General features: G+C 36.0%; 1 protein-coding gene across 19 annotated transcripts in view; it reads right to left on the reverse strand.

Moving 5' to 3' along the window:
- The window catches only part of RBM26 (RNA binding motif protein 26), an 83,111-nt gene that overhangs the window by 44,806 nt on the left and 15,833 nt on the right, over positions 1 to 22,472 (reverse strand). For 11 of the 19 annotated variants that reach the window (XM_027557775.1, XM_027557774.1, XM_027557764.1 and 8 more), the window contains exons 2-9: positions 11,125 to 11,243; positions 10,376 to 10,512; positions 5,708 to 5,796; positions 4,811 to 5,028; positions 2,829 to 3,089; positions 1,834 to 2,073; positions 1,036 to 1,206; positions 549 to 704 (exon numbers count right to left, since the gene is read on the reverse strand). In XM_027557775.1, the coding sequence (XP_027413576.1) occupies positions 549 to 704; positions 1,036 to 1,206; positions 1,834 to 2,073; positions 2,829 to 3,089; positions 4,811 to 5,028; positions 5,708 to 5,796; positions 10,376 to 10,512; positions 11,125 to 11,243 (1,391 nt within the window). The remainder of the gene's footprint in view (positions 1 to 548; positions 705 to 1,035; positions 1,207 to 1,833; positions 2,074 to 2,828; positions 3,090 to 4,810; positions 5,029 to 5,707; positions 5,797 to 10,375; positions 10,513 to 11,124; positions 11,244 to 22,472) is intronic. The other 8 variants (XM_027557772.1, XM_027557782.1, XM_027557781.1 and 5 more) reach the window with 3 other exon arrangements.

Here is a 22,472-nt window from a genome sequence, read left to right on the forward strand (position 1 = left end):
ACCAATCTAAATTCTTCTCCCATTCAGAAATCATATAAAAGTCTGTCTCCTCTAACAAAATTTTAAAAGCTAACAAGTCAGTCTAAAATAAAATTTTTTGCTTAAAATATAAGCAAATCAACATCAAATTCTAACATGTCAAAGCAAACAAAAATAAAATATGTATCAAATATTAAGTCTGCACAGCTCATTTCATTTTCTAAACTATGAAAGAATGTATCTTTAGGAATTAAAGCATTATTCTTAAGACTTTAAATGAACCAATTAAGACTGCAAATGAGAGAATGAATATACCTCCCAAAAGCTAGAAAATTAGTACTTTGGGGAAAGTCCTTTCCCCATGGATGACAGAATAAAACATCACCAGTACTACAAATAGGGTACCACATACTACCTTTTCTCTCATGTTGAGACCAAAGAATCCAAGGAACAAACATAACAACATCCCTTACTCAAACCTAATAAACACAAGACCAACTATTCTTTTTAAATGTTTTGCCACTCTTGATATTATGAAAATGACGGGAAGAAAAGACTCATCACAGTACCTCTGGGCGGCAAATCCATATCCCCTGATGTGAGCCCTATCAAGTTGGGCCTTTGTGCATGCACTCTGTGTCTATACATTGGTCTGGAAGTGTTTGTTATACTTGGGGCTTCAGGATTGTAGCCATCTGTGTCATATGTATCTGGTAATACAAAAACTGTAATTAAAAAACAATTATAAAACTCCATTTGATAATTTTTTATACTAATAATAGAAAAACATATTACTAATTTATAACTCACATTTTATATGTATTTTAAAAAGTAGTTTCAGAAAAATAAAATGCTGTTAAAAACTTCGTTTTTTAAAAATCGTAACTGAGGACTTATATTTAATGTACATTTACCATGTCTACATTTTATTCCATAAAATTTTAGTGAGAATAGACCTGATAGAGCAATTCACTCTCTACATATTTTTAAATCCCTCACCTAAAACTCTTCTCTAAACTATATTACATTATTAATATAGAAAGGCTAAAACTGCACCTGCAGTAAAAAGAGAGGGTGGAGCAGGAGGTGGCTGGTGATGAATGCCAGTTGTTACTACAGTAGGAACAGAGCTGGTTGCAGAGTTTGGGGGAGCATCCATGCCAGATGGTTGCAAAGGAGGAAGTGGAGGTGGTGGTCCTGTCAAAACCAAAGAATAAGAAATATCATCTGGAAGCAAACAAATAAAATAAGTTATTGTATATCCAAACATGATATGCTCATTTATCAAATAATAGTATCTATAAAAATCAAGCTCTTACAACTGAAATAGTTTTCAAGGGTAAAATATCCATTTAATGTATTTCAAAACAGGTTTGTCTTAAGCTCTAAAGGACTATAGACAGCTGGGATTCATTAGGGACGTACATAATTCAGGGTCACCCTAAACCACAGTAAACCACAGTTTTGGCTGGGCCACGCCATGCTAAGTCACTTCTGACTCTTTGCGACCCTATGAACCATAGTCTGCCAGCTCCTCTGTCCATGGGACTCTCCAGGCGATAAAACCGGAGTGGGTTGCCATGACCTCCTCCAAGGGATCTTCCCAACCCAGGGATCGAACCCGCGTCTCTTATGTCTCCTGCATTGGCAGGCGAGTTCTTTACCGCTAGCGCCACCTGGTAGCCCATTAGCCTACAAAATATATTCCGAATGGGAGTATCTTACTCTCAATTTCTAGCAGGCATATATAGGATTACTATAGATACTTCTAACAAAGGCAAGCATCAAACTATTAATTTTTATAAAAGACTATGAATGGGCAGATAATAAGTATAGGCAAACATATTTCCTCACCTGTGACAGGTGGCAGACTGGGTGGTAATGGGCCTGGCGGTGGCACAGGGGGTCTCAGATTCACAGGTGGGGGTGTAAGAATTGGTGGTGGTGGAGGGAGTCCAGGAGGAGGTGGTCCTTCAACAACAGGAGGCTGTGCTGGGAAAGGCAGCATACCAGGAAGATTGACATCTTCTACAACTACTGGGTCACTTCCATGATCAAAAGGGCACATATCTCCTCTCATACAGAAACCCTTTTCTGTGAGGAAAAATAGAAAGAACTATGAAAAGTGCTGGACAAACATTTTCTCTAAGCCAACAAAAGTAAGATATTTAAAAATTGGAATATTTTTAACATTGGGCAAGTATAAATAACCATAAGAACTACCTACCAATTTCCAGTAATATAAAACCCTCATTAAGTGATAATATAGCTAACATACACATTAAAAAATGTACCACCAAATTAACATGAGTATTCCTAGCTAGCAAACTGATGTAAAATAGGTATTTGTCTTATTTTTATCATTAGAAACATTTCCTTTATTTAAATCTCTCACTTAAAACTTTAAGGATACTGCAACTACAGCTTTAATACAATTTACAAAATTTTTACAGTAAAACCTTAAGAGTCTTCAGTTCATTTATAAGTCTTATATAGGTGATACATTTCTAGATTTTACTTACGCTAATAACCCTGATTTTTAAGTAAGTTTTGTCAAGAACGTTTCAGTCGCCAACTTCCTGATAAATAACTCAGTAGATATTCCTCTTTGGTAAATTCCAAAAATATGTTAAGACTTAAGTGCAAATAAACACAATCTTTAAATTGATATTAGTCAGTGGTGACTAATGAAGACTTCAGTAACATACTGAGGAATTCATGAAGTACCTAAAATTAATTTCCCACTATTTCCAAAAGATTAAGTATTTGAGTGTGTACAACCTAAAATTACAGAATTTACTCAGCTGAAAATATTAATTCATACTTCATGAAATGGTTGACAGGCTTACCATCATAGTCTCTACACCGTTTCTTTGGCATTGGTGGTCTTACGTATGAATTATGGTCCACCTGGTCTTCATGAAATTCAGACCAACTTTCGGTAGTGTTATTACCATGATGAGTAGGAGCAATTACTGTAATAGTGCTGCTCAAAGTAGGTACAGGGTAGTGGCCAGATGAAATATTAGGTACCGAAGAGACTGGAGTATAATTGTTTTCTAACGGATCTGCTCTATCCAGGTCATATTTAGGTTTTACCAGATCCCTTTCTGCAACAAAATATAAATGACTTGAAAAACTACACTAGATTAAAAACAACAACAACAAAGTCCCAAATTTAATAGATATTTTTGCTAAACATAAAAAAAAGTTCAAATTTTACACAATCCTCCTTTTAAAAACAACTCAATATATAAACAATGTTTCAAGAAAAGTTATTTCTTTTTGTTATGACCTAAACTAAAAAGCCACACATAAAGTTGCTGTACTTAATGAGATTTTTCTTGGAGTTTTATTTATAGAAGAGAGATTTTTTTATTTTCTTCATTGAAATCTTAGTATGCAAAACTTTAGCCAATAAAACCAAATATGCAATACAAGTACAGTTATTTTTTCTGTGATGAACATTTAGTTTTTATCCATTAACAGGGCCTAACAGGGCTTTATACAGTGAACACTGCTGAAGATGAGAATGGATACTCAAAGAGGAAGGAAAAGGAGTTCATAATAGATACAAACAAATTAACTGGGCCAAGAAAAGAAAATTTACCATGGAAAGAGAAAAGATATTAAGGAGATCAGTTAAGTGAAGTAATGCGGAGAAAGGCCTAGAACACCTAGATGATAGGAAAAAAACTCTTAAGAACAGAGTAACAGAGAAATACTGGGATTATAAAAAAAAAGTCATGATTTTCTAAAGGCTAAAAGTAATACACAATAAAGGTCACAAGGGGAGTATAAATCTAAGCTTGAGTAAAGGTGTTTTACTCTAAGGTGTTAAGCTGTTTTATTGCCTGCAACAAAGTCCTTTCAGTAATACACACTGAAGGAAAAATTATACAGGTTGAAAATGACACACTCTTACAAACTCACACATCTGAAATGAAACTTTTAAACTGTTTTCATAGTTTTGAGGTCTAAGTGATAAACAAAACTGAAGATATTTAAAAGATACAATTTAACAAATTTTGATCTATGAATATACCTATGAAACCAAACATCACAACTACAGTAAGGTATATATTGTACATACTCATCATCCCCCAAAAGTATCCTTGTTCTCCTTAATGATCCATCCCTCCTTTACTTCATCCCAGGCAACCACTGAATTGTTTCCTGTCTATGATGACAGATTAGTGTGCATTTTCTAAAATTTTATCTCCCTCCCTCTATCATATACACACTCTGTTTTCTGTGTGGCTTCTTTCAATCAGCATGATTATTCTGAGATTCATTTATTTTGTTGCATGTATCAATAGTTTTTTTTCCTTTTTATCCATTCTATGGGTGTACCACAATTTGTTTATCCATTCACTTGCTGATGGACTGTTTCCAGCTTTTGGTTATAACAAATGAAGCTGCCATGATCATCTGTTTATGTCTCTGTTCGGAAATACACTTTTATTTCTCTGGAAGTAAACACTCAGGAGTGGAATGGGTCATTAGTAGATACAGGATTAACATTTTTAAGACACTGTTGAAGTGTTTTCCAAAGCGTTCCAGCTTATTTCCAATCCTCACCAACTCTGAGTAAAGCTAGTCTTTTTAATTTCAATCATTCTGACGGGTATGCAGTAATACATTGTGGTTGTAATTTGTATAAAATAAAAGTTTCAAAAGAAATTTTTAAATCGTCATTCGGACATATAAAATACAGCAAGATAGAAAAAATAAAGATAATACTGACAAAACAATTTTTAAAACCTTCAAATACAAAATGTTTTTCACAATAAAAGTGCCAGGCAAAATATACCCATATGTGATTATTTACCCCTGCTTCGTGTCCTGCTCCTGCTTCTAGTCCTGCTTCTATCCCTATCTCTGTCACGAAGCCTCTCTTTACTCCAACTTCGACTCCGACTCCTGCTGTAACTGCGACTTCGCCCTCGTCTTCTGTTGTACCGGTCTCTGTATGAATCTCTTCGAGGAGGGTTTCGATCATAATCTCTTTTGCGAGAACGATCATCTTTTTTCCTCTCATCACGACTTCTAAAGAAATATATGAACTTTTTTATTGAAAATATTCAAGTGGATACAGGAAAAACTCTAATCAAATGCAAAAGTTCTGGTTTATTCTTGTAACATCATGATTCTTTATTCCATTTTACGAATACAAACATAGGAGACTCAGAAAACTGAAAAACTTAACATGATCTGCTTAAGCACTCTAAAAGCCCTTCACAGTACCCATCCGCACCCCCCCACCAAAAAAAAACCCAACTCTTTCAAAGTCTTAATCATATACACACAGGCATCTATCCATACGTCCTATAGTATATTCTGTCTTGCACAGTCTCATAATTATAGGAAAGTATCACAGGCACTGCACTCTAAATGCTTTTGAAGCTTTAATGGGAAAAATAATTTATTCATTCTAAAGGAAAGCTTTGGGTAAAAAAGGTCTCAGAGTAAGACTTCACTGGAATTGAAGTTAGGAATAAAAATAGTAACAATAACTAACATATGCCAAGCACTGTTCTAAACCTCACTTTCAGTACCTTCAAATCTCACCTAGTTATTCTTGATAGAAAAGGATCGAGTTACTACTTTCCCACACTAATAAATCAGTAGATAATACTTGCCCCTATGTAAAGGAAAATCAAGTCTAAATATTCATATAAAGAAAAGCAATGTCTAAAAATTAAACATGGTTCAAAGAATCAATCACCTATTTTCTCTATATCGGGAGCTTGACTGAGGAGGACTGTGATTTAGCCTTCTAGAAAACTTCTTCTCTCGCTCTTCCTCCTTTGTGATCTGATAAACAAAGAAAAAAGTATATAAGTTTAATAAAAGTTATTCCTTGCCATGTTACTGCTTCAATGACTTAGCTGGTATTAAAATATACGGGAAAGATTGAAGGCCAAAGGAGAAGTGGGTGGCAGCTGATGAGATGGTTGGGTAGCATCTCTGACTCAATGGACATTCACTTCAGTTCAGTTGCTCAGTCATGTCTGACTCTTTGTGGCCCCATGAACCACAGCACACCAGGCCTCCCTGTCCATCACCAACTCCCAGAGTCCACCCAAACCCATGTCCATTGTGTTGGTGATGCCATCCAATCATCTCATCCTCTGTCGTTCCCTTCTCCTCCTGCCCTGAACCTTTCCCAGCATCAGGGTCTTTTCAAATGAATCAGCTCTCCGCATCAGGTGGCCAAAGTATTGGAATTTCAGCTTCAACATCAGTCCTTCCAATGAACACCCAGGACTGATCTCCTTTAGGATGGACTGGTTGGATCTCCTTGCAGTCCAAGGGACTTTCAAGAGTCTTCTCCAACACCACAGTCCAAAAGCATCAATTCTTCTGTGCTTTCTTTATAGTCCAACTCTCACATCCATACATGACTACTGGAAAAACCATAGCCTTGACTAGACATGAATTTGATCAAACCCTAGGAGATAGTGAAGTACAGAGAAGCCTAGCGTGCTGCAGTCCATGGGGTCACAAAGAGTCAGACATGACTTAGCGACTGAACAACAACAACAAAATACAAGAGCAATATACTCTTCTTCTGAAAGCATTCAAACAAAATAAATTTCTCTTCTAAGTACAATTAACAATAAAAGGCTTGCTGAAAGTTAAAGTGAATGGTAAAGAAATTCATAAATGTTTATCTTAGTTAACAGTAGTGACAAAAACGTTTTAAGCAAGTGTCCTCACTTTACAGGCTTCCCAGGTGGCACTAGTGGTAAAGAATCCACCTGCCAATACAGGAGACAAAAGAGATGCAGGTCTGATCCCTGAGCTCGGAAGATCTCCTGGAGGAGGGCATGGCAACCCACTCCAGTATTTTTGCCTGGAGAATCCCGTGGACAGAGGAGCCTGGCAGACTAAGGTCTACAGGGTCACAAAGTGTCAGACATGACTGAAGCGACTAAGCACACACACATATCCTAATTTTAACATAATTACTAGAAAGCCAATTTTATTCCTTCTCATGAATTTGGTCTGGCACCAAACACATCAGGGGTTTTAAAGGAGAATGCAATAGAATTAACCAAGTCACAGAGAAAGAAAATGCTTGAGAAAATAATACACGTGAAAACAGTTCTCTAGTTTCTCCTAGCAGTATGACAGCTATATAGTCCTCTTCCTACAACCCATATTATACAATTAATAGAAAGCAGTCCTTAAACACATTCCCATGATCAGTGCTGCTTTCCCTACACCAGTTTTCCATGCTGCCCAAAAAAACTGGTTCCACAGGACATTAAGAGATGTTATTAGAGACAAAAGGATTTATTTAGAGGATAAACAAATTGAGAAAGTATTAAACATGAGCCTCTATAAATATGATAAGGCTCAAGATTTTTAATAAAAACCCTAAGATATTCTGATGCAGATAAGTCTACAAGATAGCATAAAAACAAATAAATAAATGTAATAGCATAAACATGTCCAGGTTTATGCCAGTTGTTTCAGCATCCCTTTGGGTAAAAGCCTCTCACTGTCAAGTACCCCTGAATGAGAAAGTAACTGAAATCCTATCAACAGACCAAACTCTGAGAAACAATGCTTAAAAGCCTTCTTATAACAATTTGCTTTTTTTTTTCTTTCTTTAAGTACTTTGTTCAACTCTTCCTATCCATTTCAACCCTCCACTTGGAAAATAAAACAAACCAAAACCTCCTGTTGCACTTTTCCCTTCTATTTGCTTCCATGCACTCTTGTAAGTAATCTATGTTGACAGATAGCCATATTCTATGGTACTTGCCCAACTGGGAATTTTTAAAACATCCACAGCATTTAAAACACAGACTGCCATCCTGACATTTCAGTTCTGAAAGACGAGGGATAAATATCCTTCACAACTGGTCAAAACAACTATGGTGAAATATTATTATACCAACAGATGTAAGACTAAGGCTTCAACATTAATTTATCAATGGGTAAAATTTAAATGAATTATTGTATATCTCTATGTTGCATAAGCAGTTGCCAAGACAATACCCACTATCCCATTTTTCCTCACTAATGTTCTAGAACCCCTGTACTATTAGGTACAAAGCATGAAGTTATAATAATTTCTGGTCTTCCCCAGCGGATAAAAGTAATGGGGGTGTTTTATGTATGTGTGTGAGAAACTACATATATGTACATGTGTGTAAATGCATTCAGACACAGAGATAAAAATACATTTGAGAATTATTACATAATACACAGCAAATATATTACTACATAATAAATATATATTATTTATATAATCTGGACAAAAAAACAGGGTATCAGGTGAAAGAACCAAAGGTCACGATTAAACCACATCACCCACCACTTAACATCCTCAACAATAATTGCAGCTATCGTTTACTGAGAACCTACTTTGAGCCACATACTCTGCCAAGTGTTCACAGACCTTATTTCACTATTCCTCACAATAACCCTATAATATTTCCATTTCACAGCTGAGTAAAGGTTGGAAAAGTAGTATTTTCAAGGTCACAAAACAGTGGCCGGGAAAGGCAAAAATTTAACCAAGATTTGTTTAACCTAAAACTAGACTAACCATGGACATATTATATTATAGCTTGTCAACAATTATTTTTAAAATTACAATCTTTAACATCAAACTAAGGAAATCTGAATTAGTATATGATTATTATACAAGAGTGGTAAACTTGTACAAAAGGTAAAAACTTCAAAAATTCTTAAAGCATAAGTTATTTCTATTGCCCTGTGAAGGCCCTTTTATTTGACTACCTTAAAAATAGTCCCTTGCAAAATGCATGTAAGGCAAAAACAAGCAGATCTACTAACAACTGGGTTATTTTCCTAGAACACAGATAGTAGGAGCCCATACCTGTAAGATACTAGGCACAAAAGAGTTCAAAGCACACCTGAGACTGTTATCTTTGAAAGGGCTGCTGGAGACTTCCCTAATGGCGCAGTGGATAAGAATTCGCCTGCTACTGCAGGGAATATGCGTTTGATCCCTGGTGCAGGAAGATTCCACATGCTGCAAAGCAGCTAAGCCCACGCGCCACAACTACTGAGCTTGAGCTCTAGAGCCCAAGATTGACAACTACTGAGCCTGTGTGCCACAACTACTGAAGCCCACACGCTTAGGGCCTGGGCTCTGCAACGAGAAGCCACCACAATGAGAAGCCTGTGTACCGCAACCAAGAGTAGCCTGTGCTTGTCGCAACTAAAGAAAGCCCCTGTAAGGCAACAAAACACCCAGCGTGGCCAAAGAAATAAACGGAAAGGGCTGCTGACAAGGGAAGCCCTTGGGTGACATCTGCAACTATGACTTCTGGAAAGTTCCCATCATTCCCTAATAATAACAGTTCACTATGCCTGAACTGCAGATGGTGACTGCAGCCATGAAATTAAAAGATGCTTGCTCCTTGGCAGAAAAGCTATGACCAACCTAGACAGCATATTAAAAAGCAGAGATATTACTTTGCCAACAAAGGTCCATCTAGTCAAAGCTATGGTCTTTCCAGTCATCATGTATGGATATGAAGAGTTGGACTATAAAGAAAACTGAGCACCAAAGAATTGATGCTTTTGAACTGTAGTGTTGGAGAAGACTCTTGAGAGTCCCTTGGACTACAAGGAGATCCATCCAGTCCATCCTAAAGGAAATCAGTCCTGAATATTTCTTGGAAGGACTGATGCTGAAGCTGAAACTCCTATACTTTGGCCGCCTGATGCAAAGAACTGATTCATTTGAAAAGACCCTGATGCTAGGAAAGATTGAAGGTGGGAGGAGAAGGGGACGAGAGGATGAGATGGTTGGATGGTATCACTGACTCAAAGGACATGAGTTTGAGTAAGCTCCGGAGTTGGTGATGGACAGGGAAGCCTAGTGTGCTGCAGTCCATGGGATCACAAAGAGTCAGATACAATTGAGCGACTGAACTGGATTGATGCCTGAACGGTCTGGATAAACAACGGTCTGGATAAACAACGTGGATTGTGCTAAACATCTGCTTTCCTCTTCAGAGTTTGGAAGTTTCGTAAATCCTAGGCTGAAGGTGGCCATGTAAGCAGTCCTAAATAAAAACCCTGGGCACTGTGTCTCTAAGGAGCTTTCCTGGTTCACACATGTTGTCACTACACATTAAGTGCATCCTATCTGACTCCACTGGAAGAAACCTCTGCAAATTTGTTCCTAACCCAGACTTTGCATGATACACTTTTTTCCCTTTGTAGATTTTGCTTTATATCCTTTCACTGTAAGATATAGCCATGACAATGACTATATTCTGAGTCTGTTAATCAAACCTGGAGGTGGTCCTGAGGACTCCAACACAGGTACAAAAAATAAAACTCAATTTAACTACTCCAAATATGTTTTTAAAGAACACAAAAGTTTAACACAAATTCTTACCTCTTCTTTTTTTATATCTTTTTCCTGGTGCTGAAAAAATTCTACCTTTAAGCTTCCTGATGATGGCTGCTCTGGAGGAGGTAGATAACTCTTTGTATTCACAGCATCAAAAAGTTTTTCCACAAATATCTGTGTCTCTAACAATAAAACAAAACCAGCACAGATTAACAGATTTCCTAATTATTCTCCACTTCTTCACATCAGACTTCAGTATGATGAAATATATCTTGATTTTTACAAATCTAAAACTTATACTAAGACCAACAGCTTCCCAACCAGTGTGCTATGGTACAAGTCCCATAGTAATACGGATTCAGTCAATTCTCAGGATGCTGAGGACTAGAATGAATGACCGGAGCCTGTGGGTCAGTCACCACCAGCCATCACTAGTCTCCATGTACCCTGCCTAGGGTGCCAAACAGAAATATTATCATTACCTAGTTCCCGGCAAAGTGAAAAAAGTTGAGAAGCACTGTGCTAGACAAAATCAGTAGTAGGTTCCTAAACAGTACTATCTTTCAGTCATTTTCTTAATCTTTTAAGGAAAAATAGCAGCATTCTTTAAGAATGAGCACAGGATGTTAACAGAAAAAAAAAAAGATTTCCATTATAAATAAGCCATGAATAAAACCACTAATTATACTGTCTGTTCAACTTCATTACAGTTACAGCCTGTCTCTTACCAAACTCCTTTAACACTCTCTGAATCTTAAGTTATCAAAGCAATATTTTGAAAGCAAAGATCTTACCTTTTTGAAGAAATACATCCAGCTGATCAATACATAATGCCTTTAACTCTTTTTCACTTTTGTCTTTCTTTACCAAAGCGAGAACATACTTTGCCAGGGCTGATGGATCTGCATCACAGCTGAAGAAAAGAGCAATGTTGAAGGAAATTTAGCCATAAACAACTGCATACTCTATAAGTTCCAATTACAAACTAAGTCAGCATGATAGTTAAACAAGTTAATATATGTAAGCATCATCTAATTCACAGAAAGCAATGATGAACTAGAAGTTTTTCTCCCTCATATTAATATATTTTACACATTACATATAGTCATCATTCAGTATCCTACCAAACATACACTAATACATGTACTAAAGATTCAGAAAGTTCTATTATTTAAAAAAAAAAAAAAAAAGAAGTTACAACAAATTATGGACAATACCAAAATGTCAAAAACTAATAAGCAATGTGGTACCAATAAAAATACCAAGAGGCTATTCTCTTCCAAACAAGGTAAATAACTGTCAAACAATATCTGGAAAAGAGGACAATAAAGGGAAACTTGAAAACATACCACACAATATATACTTTTAATGAAACAAAAGAAAGTTTATAAACAGACCCAAATACATATAGAAATACAGATTTTATAAAGATGATATCCAAATCAAGGAGGAAGAGATGAACTACAAAATAAATGACACTGAGAAAACTTGGCAGTTATTTTTCTAAAAAATTAAGTTGGACCCATAATTTATTCCATATACCACAGTAAAAACATGAAACCATTACAAGTATTAGAAGAAAACAAGAAAAAGTTTTACAACTCTGGAGTAATGAACACTTTCTGAATTGCATTGCAAAAGGGTAGTTTGATTATATTAATACAAATAAAAGCAAAAACTTAGGAGTGTAAAGAAGCCTTAAATGAAATACTAAACAGAAAAACAATAAACGAGTAAAAATACAACCTCATCCATCCATAAGAGAAATTCAAACTTAAACTATATTGAAGTATCATTTTTCTGTTACAAAGTTAAGAAAATCTAAATATATGAAAATATATCCTAGAGGCAAGACTAAGGGGAAAACAACCCGTTTTCATACATTATGGCTGCTGAGAGGAACTCAGTAGATACTCGAGTACGGCATATCAAGGTTACAAATACAACTGACCCAGCAATTCTATTTCAGTGAATAAACTTTACAGATATACTTACATGTTCAAAATGACTTGTGTACAAGGTATTCAGTGTCACACTGATTATAAAATAAAAAATCTGCAACTGTCCATTTACAGAGGACTGGAAAAAGAAAATATACTAAGTCTACACAAGGGAATGGCATACAACAAAAGGACAAAAAAGAATGGGGGAGTTTTCATGTCATGGAGAAACCTATCAATTTGTTACATTTAAAAAGCGAGATAGAAAAAATCTGTATAGTATATTACCATGTGTGGGGAGAAAAGGAGATTATACATTTGGATTATATGTCTGAATAATGGAGTATGTATAAGTATAAACTATGCTTGCCCGTTGATTGGGATGGAGAGTAGGAAGTTAGTGAAAATGAAACAGGGTCAGGAGGGAAAGTTTCTGATGCCCAAACCATGCCCATCGAATTTTTAAAAAGCAGATAACTGTTTTTCAACTAAGCTAAAGTTGTTACGTATTTAATTCACGATCATTTTCCAAGTTAGGGTGAATAAAATCATAGCAACAGCTAATAAGCACTAACATTTACCGAACCCTTATTTGAGCCATGAACTATGTTCCATACTTTACACTCTGTATTTAGCTCTCATTTTACTGATGAAACAGAGGCTCAGAAAAAAACTAGGCAAACTACTTCAGACTACATGTTAGTAACAGAACCAAGATTTAAACCTGAACTTCTTACTCTAAAGTCCACTCTCTCAACACTACAGCCCCCAACTGCATTGTTTCTTATAGCGATCTACCCAGAAACCAGACCTCCAATTTACTTACTGCTACAAACTTCTAGTTACAGCCACCAATTTACTTTTTAGCCATCCTAGCAAAAAGCCCCTACAATGCCTCCCTACACACTTAGCTGCTGTCCAAGGCATAGTTCCTCTAATTTATTCCCTCCTGTGCTCTTTCCCTGAGTCCATTATTTCGATAAACCTCTGAATTCCTCAGCCCCATTTGCCTTTCTACTATTTTTCTATGCCACCAACTTACCAAAAACCCATCTCAGAACCCACTCCACCCCCAGGTTAGATTTCACTTCCTAGCTTGGGTTAATTTCATGCCAGCAACATAAACAATGTTCAGTAAATTGTATTTTCAAAGGACAGATGACACAAAAAGACTTACCAATCATGGCTTAAAAAAAAAAGACAAATACATTAGGGAATTACAGTGGGGAGAGATAGTGACTACAAACGAGGGGGAGAGGTAGGATAACTTAGTTCATTTGAGGAAAAACATGATACATTAGAAAAGACCCTGATGCTGGGAAAGACTGAAGGCAGGAGAAGGGGACGACAGAGGATGAGATGGCTGGATGGCATCACTGACTCAACAGACATGAGTTTGAGCAAGCTCCGGGAGATGGTGAAAGACAGGGAAGGATTTTAGCCTGGCGTGCTAAAATCCATGGGGTCACAAAGAGTCGGATCCAACTAAGTGAATGAACAACACAACGATACATGACATCCTTCAATTTATTTTTATTGCTCTTTATTGTTAGCAATCTTAACTCTAACAATAATAAACACAAAATATAATTCCACAAGTTCTACTAAAAGTTCAAATACTAAGAGTATTAATAAGGAACCTATATACATTAAAGTTAGAAAACTATAATACATATACCAAAAAGTCTTAATTCCTATACATACCTGGAATGTAACAGTTCTACAGAAGTATAGCAGTAACACATCACTGAATCAAAAAGCACATCTTAAAGACAGTGAACAACTCTGGGTGCACAGTAGTAACACTTACGGAAAATCTGACTGCAAGTGAATCAACAGGTCTAATACAACCATCTGCAATTTTGCTTCATTTATTTTATAAAAGCTGTACAAGTCTGATACAGTATCAGAATTGAGAACTGCTCTATTAAGGAACCAGTACATTTATGATATGCTGTGAAGACTCCCTACAGTACATGGCTCTGGTGACTGTCCAAACTTTTCAGTCTTCCCTTCAAAAGGCAGAGCCAAATTCCCTACCCTTTGGAGAGTAGGCTCAATTTAGTGCCTTGCTTCTAAACAATCAGAACATGGCAGAAGTGACAGTGTCTGACTTCTGAGGTCAGACATCATCTAGGTCATAAAAGACACAATGGCATACTCTTTGTTCTTTTTCTGGAATCATTTATTCTACAGAAATCAGCTGCTATGCTTCAAGGATACTCAAGCAGGTATGGAGAGTACCATGTGGCTATGAAATGAGGACCCCCCAGGGTGGACTGAGGTCTCTCGCCAGTAGCCACATGTTAATGAACATGGAAGCCGATTCTACAGCCCCAGTGGAACCTTGAAAAGACTGCAGCACTGACCAACAACTTGAGCACAATCTCACGAGAGACTACATAGCTAACCTGCTCCAAATTTCTGACCCACAGGAATGACACATGTCATGAGATGATCGTCTGCTGTGCTACTAAGCTAAGTTTAGGTTATCTGTTAGTAATCCCAAATCCACTTTTCTCATAGATCTATTTCCATTTATTCACAAAGACTTGAAGTGGATTACAACCTAAATAGAAAGAAAAAAAATTCATTTCAATGGTACATGAGATTTTTAAGCACTTTCTCTTTGAAATTTAATATACTTATTTGAACCAACCATTTAAAAAATGCAGACAAAATGACTTGTGGTAAGTTAGCTTTTTCATGTTTACCATAATGAGCATGAAAGTACTTAAATCTGTGATGAAATAAGCATGAAGAAATGGGACAATAACCTCACGCTGTACCTACAGACACACTTATACTGGCAATCTGGTAACTGCACGAGAGACCATGAAATGATACTTATTCATGTTGCTGCTGCTGCTGCTAAGTCACTTCAGTTGTGTCCGACTCTGTGCGACCCCATGGACGGCAGCCCACCAGGCTTCATGTTAGGTAACGTGAATAAGCACCATCAACTAAACCTTAACCTAACGAGGCATCAAGCTAAACACACTTTAGTTTACCAGAAATTACTGTGGTAAAATATATATATATATTATACTATCACTATCTTATACTGTTTTATTGCAACTGCTGTTAATGAACAAATTCAGAGTCTCTACACTGAGTCCAATGCTATAATCTGACTATTGGTTTGATAGCTGTGGCGAATTTTTAGTTTAATAATGACCTTTCTAATAACTGTCACTTCACATTTCTCTTAGCCAAACATCAAATCTATTCCATTTCCTCCATTATTTTTTAAACAGGACACTATTAAGTGAATTAAAATGTTAGCAGTGAAAACTGTGGAGAAAGATTTTTTAGATTATAGTCTAGACTACAGTTTTATAAAACAGCAAGATAGAATTCCTGAATTTTTGCTCAAAATCTTTTATTAGAAGCAATTCAAATCAAATCAAGATCTAAGAAGTCACAACAATCATAATGAATCAACAACCATACAAAAAAATGCAAAATACTTAAAACGGTCTGAAAGGCAGATTACTTTTTAAAATGTTAAGACTGCAAATTACATAGTAGAAGTAAGGTTTACAATTTCACATTTAACAGCAAAACAGGAAATATGTATTTGGGAGGTAATTTTTCTTAAGTCCTATAGGAAGCCATTTCATATTTATTTCAACACTTTTAAAAACAAAAGAAGGTATGTACTTACAAATTACAGCTAAGTAAAAAATAATCTGAACACAGAAGTTTAATATACCAGAATGTCATGGGTCAGGGACAAAAGGCAAACAATGTGCTCTTGTTACTATTTGTCTTAATTAAAAGTACCACTGCTACTTCATCTGAGCATAGAGCAATAATAACCTACTATGCAAAATTAATGAAGTAAAAATATTTAAATTATGAATCAAAAGAAAACTATATTCTGATAGTAACGGGTAAGTTATTTTTAAAAACTGTGTCCATGGTAAGCAAAGACTGTTCATGAGGTACTTTACCAGTTGCTGCTACTGACAATAGGTTTGTGATTTGAATGACACTATATCTTGTCAGAGCCAGTCTACCCTCTGCTATACTACCAGTATTCTGGAAGCATGTGAAAGAAAAGTGGGGCTAAAATCGTTCAGATTAGGGAAAGACAAAAAAAGAATCACATTTTGAAAATGTTAAGGACAAAGCAATAATACTGAAACAGTGATAAAATTCATTTCTACTTAGAAACAGGCTGAATTTCCATGAAGTTTCGTAAGTACTTCTAAGACCAGCAAAAACATAATCTGCCAATAAAGTATAATTCTGACCACAGAGCGCTCCAACTTCAATCTTCTGTGTGTCTGCTGTGGGGAAGGAGTCAGGGAGGGGCGAAGGGGAGGGCAGCACGTAAAACACAAAACAAGAAACTACAAAACAGCACTGAGGAGTGGGAGATGAAAGGGAGCAACCGTGTACTTTAACTGATAAAAGCCAAATGAGATAACGTGTGAAATGAAGGAAAACAGATCATCAAGATGGGATGACACCAACTGAGAACTGAGACCTCGAGAGGAACAGTGTCGCTCTCCGTGCAGCAGGGAGTGCCACTGCTTCCCCCACTTCTAGGTGCCGCGTTTTGTAAGTGTATAAACAAACCCAAGCATTCTTAGAAACTGACCAGAATGGAAATGTGTATCATCATCAGATAGCTTGCTAGAGATTCTTGGCCTGGAAAACTGAAATGTCAGAGTGAACTTGGTAGGTTTTCAAATAATTGAAGGGCTATCACAAAGAAGGAGGATCACCTTTATTCAATACATCCTCCATGGGATATAATTAGAACCAGTAAGTGGAAGCAAGAGATTCTGGTTTAAAATAGAGACGGAATTTTTTAATAATCAAAGGCCTCCCAAAGGCTGAATAAACTGCCTGTAAGAAAGTGAATTCTCTATCATTAGAAAGGTTTCAAGCCTAAGTTCAACAGCCCCTGGCAGACAAGCACTAAATTAATTAGATAGTAAATCCCTCACAAACCTCAAAGAGTGTAATCCTTAGGTTTAATTTGTTCATGGGGTATTGTGTAGATATATAAAAAGATAATACAGCATTCTTTTCAAATCTATAAAAATGAGTAGCAACTTTATACTACACTATAGATAAAATATAAACTATATAGTTTCATCAAAAATATATCAAAATCCAAAAATACAACTTCTTACTCATATATGTAGCCTCTGCATCTAAAACAGTAACTAAGACAATACTGAAAGAAAGAGAAAAAGAGAATACACGTACAAATTTCACTAGATTATTAGCTCACTTGTCAGGGCCCTTTCTTTTCCATTTTTATAAAGTTCTGAGAATAAAACTTTAGTTTATTGATTATCTTCTAACAGCATATTCACCTTTCAAAAATATTTAATAAGCACCTAAAATGTCAGGTACTATTCTAGAATCCTGGGGATACAAATTTGAAAACCATAAAGTTCCTATCCTTACAGAATTTATTTCACTGGAGATGAAGGGAGCAGACAGACCATACATACATACAAACAAGGCATTCTCAAGTAGACAAGAGTTCTGAAGAGAAAAAATGCAAGGTAAGGGAATACAGGGCTTCCCTGCTAGCTCAGAGGTAAAGAATCCACCTGCCAATGCAGGAAAAGGATATGGCAACCCATTTCAGTATTTCAGCCTGGAAAATCCTATGGACAGAGGGGCCTGGCAGCATAGTCCATGGGGTCCCAAAGAGTCAGACATGACTTAGTGACTAAACAACAATAAGGGAATAAAGTACAGAAAAGGAGTGAAGGGGGAAAAGAGAAAGAAAAGGGAAGGAGAAGGAATGAATGAGTAGATCCTAGGTAAGATTATCAGGGAAGGGTATTTAAACACGGATCTGAAGTTAGATAGGGAACAGAACATAGTACAAGCAAGCTTTTTTGGCTTTCTAGAAAAAAATCCTTCTTCTAGAAAAAAGAAGGAACCCAACAGGAAAGACCTCAGGTGGGAATCTACTTGACACACAGGGGACAGGAGTCCAGTAGGATGGAGCAAAGTGAGCATTCACAAACATTTGGATCTCTCACTTTTGTAAGGATTTAAAATTAACATCGGACCACTATGAAGTCATTCAAATCAATGATTTTAAAGGCATAAAAACAAAACTTTAGCAATCTCTGAATACACTCTGTTAAGGATATAAATAATAATAATGCCCCTGAAAAGCATGGGGTGAACATCTAAGAGGCTCATTCTCCTCCAGCTGTATCTGGGCAGGGGACTAAATACATCTGGGCATGTACTAAATAAGCTGGAAAAGCCAAAGCAATGCAAAAGATCACATTTTTAATAAAATCTCAAAAGAACTTTATTTTCTTAAGAAAGACTTCAAAAAACACGAATCAACAGTCACTTTGCTATATAGCAGGGACTGGCACAGCACACAACACTGTAAATCAACTATACATTTTTAAAAAAGAACCCAAATATAAAGGCTCTAATTAATCCTATCATCATCATATTAGCTTTTATTTTGTAATTAATACTTTCGAAATAGTAATGAGACAGTAAAGTGAAAAAATACTGTACTGCAGTACAATATTTCAAAGAGTAGTTGGTTTCGTTTTCTTCAAGTTTCTTGGAGGCTTTAGAAATTCAGTGGAAGATAACTGATGAAATGTAACCCAAGCTTCCATTTTCAGTAATCTTGAGAAGGAGGAACTGGAGGTGGCAGTGGGAATTAAAAATTAAATTTAAATATGTTAACTCAGTAACTTTAGAACACGGATATACACCCACGTCTGTTCCTACCAAATTTTCACTTTATATTCAAGAAAAATATCTAATTTGCATCAAAGTCATGCAACTATATTCTGTACTTCAAATTACTCTTTTAAAAACCCAAATTCCACTGCAACAGACTATGTACATTGAAAAATTCGATTACCATAGTTTATTATACAGCTTCATCCAATTCAAATAAAGAGGGAAAATAGATTATTTGCATGTAGTAATTAGTTACAGGAAAGGTTACTCATTTAGAATTATTACATGCCCACTTCATTCTACAAAATAATATGAACATCACAGCAAGCATATATATCTAAACATGATCCATCCATGACTATCACACATACCACTTATCATCACTGGTAAAAACTTATCACAAAACATGCAATTGTAATGCTGAAAACTACTTAGTTAGTTCCTTCATTCTTTCATATTACCCTCAAGAAATGGCAGGAATGCCTCCTTACCTTGAGAGCAGTGGTTCTCAAATTTTTGGTCTCAGAATCCTTTTACACTTTACGCATTAGAGAGAACCCAGAAGAGCTTTTACTAAAAATGATTCTATATGCCATTATTTATCATAATAAAATTTAAAACTGAAAAAAATTCTACATTATTTAGCTTAAAATAACTAAATAGACCCATTACAATTTAACATAAATACTTGGGAGGAGGCAGGAAGAGTAAACAAGAGGAGGAACTTATGGATATAAACAAGTGGGAAGTCCAAGTGTAGGCACAGCTAGATCCAGGAGTTTAAATGCTATTACCAGGACCCTTCCTTTCCATTCTGCTTTCCTTTGAATTTTCTTCATTTTGAGGCAGGCGTTCTCCATGTGGCAACAAAAATGGCCCTGAGCAGTCCTGAACTTACATTATTCTGACAGCAAGAGCAGCCTCCCCTCTCCAACAGCATCATCATATTGGTTCTGGGAAATGACTGACTTTCTCTAATTTGAGCTATATCCCCACTGCAGGGCAGCCCTGCACAGAGCTCAATGACTAATTGAATAACCTGAAATTAACACACATACCCCCTACTTTTTGAAAATTTGCTTTATGTCATTTTGTGAAACTTTTACTGCTAACTAATAACCACAAGAAATTTGGAAAGGATTTTCACTTTTATGAGAAAAGCTGAAAAGCTGCAAGTCTCCAGCATTTGTTTTGTAGCAAGTTGAAGAGAAGTAGCTATTATCATGGGCAGACAGAGTGGGGCTGCGAAGATCCTCTCCCAGGAGCTACACTAGGCATCTCAGCATCAGGCCACCGTGCTCTGAACTGTGTCTGTGAGCATCTATGCTTTATTCCAACTTATTCTGTGCACCCATTAACAAGATGTGTCCTTAAGTAATGACTTCTTCACTTCATGACATTCTGGCTTAAGGAAAGTTTCACAGGAACACTGTTTTCAGAAATCAGGCGAAATCTGTACCCTATACTTTTTATGAATACAGTTATATTACCACAAGAAAATAAAACTTTGGTAAAACTGATAATATTTCTTTTTTTTTGGCAAATACCGTTGATGCCTGGCTTAAATAATAGACAGGTTCTTTTATCTTTTACATTTAATCCATCGTAATATGCTATGAACTATATTTCATATATGAAATATATGAAGAAAATACCTCCTCAACTGGTATACAATTGGAAAAATAGGGACCTCATAGACTTCATGGAAGGGTCTCAGGAAATCCCAGGAGTCACACAGTTGAGAATCACTGCTTTAGAAGTTATTCATCAAGTATCAAGTGTCTAATTCAAAGACAGTCTTCAAACTCCCTAAGAGTCAGACTTCATACTTTTCAGTGCAAAAAGCAGTAGCCCAAATAGCAAATTAATGTTAACAGAATTCTCTCTCAAAAGAGAAGTAGACTGCAGGTGAAATGCTGATATGGCACCCCTCAACAAAACTCCATTATTTCTTAAATGTTTTACATTTCAATTCACAGCTGAGGAAGAATCAAATTCACTGGGAAAGGGCTCTGGCTTCCAAAGGCCACTTCTTAGCTACTTATATGTGGGTTCCCATTTACCTAGTTAGAAAACAGATCTAAAGCATTTCATCCCTTCAGGTACTAGCAGAGGCTAAGGAACATTTTCTCCCCTGACTAAGAAGGGGCAGAATTATCCAAAAGAAATAGCACTAAGACTAGAAATCTGAAAAACCTAATTCTGTCATTCTATTTTCAATTAAATTCTTACTACCTGCTCCCTCATATGTTAAAAAAAAAAAAAAAAGTCTGGCTAATACTGTGTAGCTTATGATAGACTTCTAGGTTTTTTCTAATATTGCCACAATAGTTTTCTAATATTGTTATCAAATCACACTGAAATTTTTTTCACTAAAAAGGGGATACTTTCCACCTCACAAATCTCACAGCTAAAGAACTAAGCTTCAGTTTCCTTATCTGAGAGAACAGCTGCTCTGCCAAATTAGAAATAATTACAAATAAATATGATTACAAGTGAGAAAGCATTAACCTGCAAACACCAAAGCAAATGCACTACTAATGAAAAAACAGATTAAAAATGTGAAATTATAAGATGCTTATTATCACCACTGCCTTTGAAAAGATGTTAAAATTTAGTTACTATATTTTAAGCACTATTCCCTTTCAAATCTATGTTCTCTTCTAAGCCAAACTGTCAGCTTTTCCTTGAAGCAGTCTGGTATTGAAAAGCACTGAACTCCAAAAACCCAGGTTTTCAGATTTCTAGTGTTATCTTACTTTATTCATTTATTACGTAATCCTGGGTTAGTATTTTATTTCTCTAGGCTTCCGCTTTCTCATTTTTAAAACAAAGGCACTGAACCATATAACCTGACCAAGTGGGTCATTTTTTAGGAATAAGATACAAAAGCTTTCACCATCATTGCACTCGACCTCCCCTACTTTAATTGAATTTAAAATAATTCAGTATGTAATCTGAAAAAAAAAAATTGAAAAAAACATCCAAAATGGTTCCTCTAGATCTTTTTCAAAAGCCACAGAACTCCCTCTTCTGAACTGGTGAGCAAGGTTTGAGCCTTGGGAAAGATAAAGAATAACTAAATAGAAACATTTTACATATTTTTCCTGAATTCCCAGGAAACAAGATCTGTACATATTTCTATCACTGTTAAAATGTTACTATTGGTGTACTTGTCTGTTTCAGACTAGATAACAAAGTCTATCTTTTCCCTAGAACCAATCACACTGGTGAAGAACTGTACTAAACACCACAATAAGTAATAGCATTCTTAATCAGGGGTATATCAACTAAAACACACAAAAAACAATTTTCAGTTAAGATCAAACCCAATTATAGCAAATATAAAAGTGTGCCAACAAATTCAGAGCTGTCATGGATCTCAAGAAAGGTCAATAAAAAAAAGTCCACAAGCATTTTGACAAGTCCTTCCTGGCTGCTTTTTCTTCCATACCCTGACTGCTGAGATGGCCCTCATTTCATTAGTACACATGTTCAAAGAA

This window comes from Bos indicus x Bos taurus, chromosome 12, assembly GCF_003369695.1.
Source record: "Bos indicus x Bos taurus breed Angus x Brahman F1 hybrid chromosome 12, Bos_hybrid_MaternalHap_v2.0, whole genome shotgun sequence".
NCBI lineage: Eukaryota > Metazoa > Chordata > Mammalia > Artiodactyla > Bovidae > Bos > Bos indicus x Bos taurus.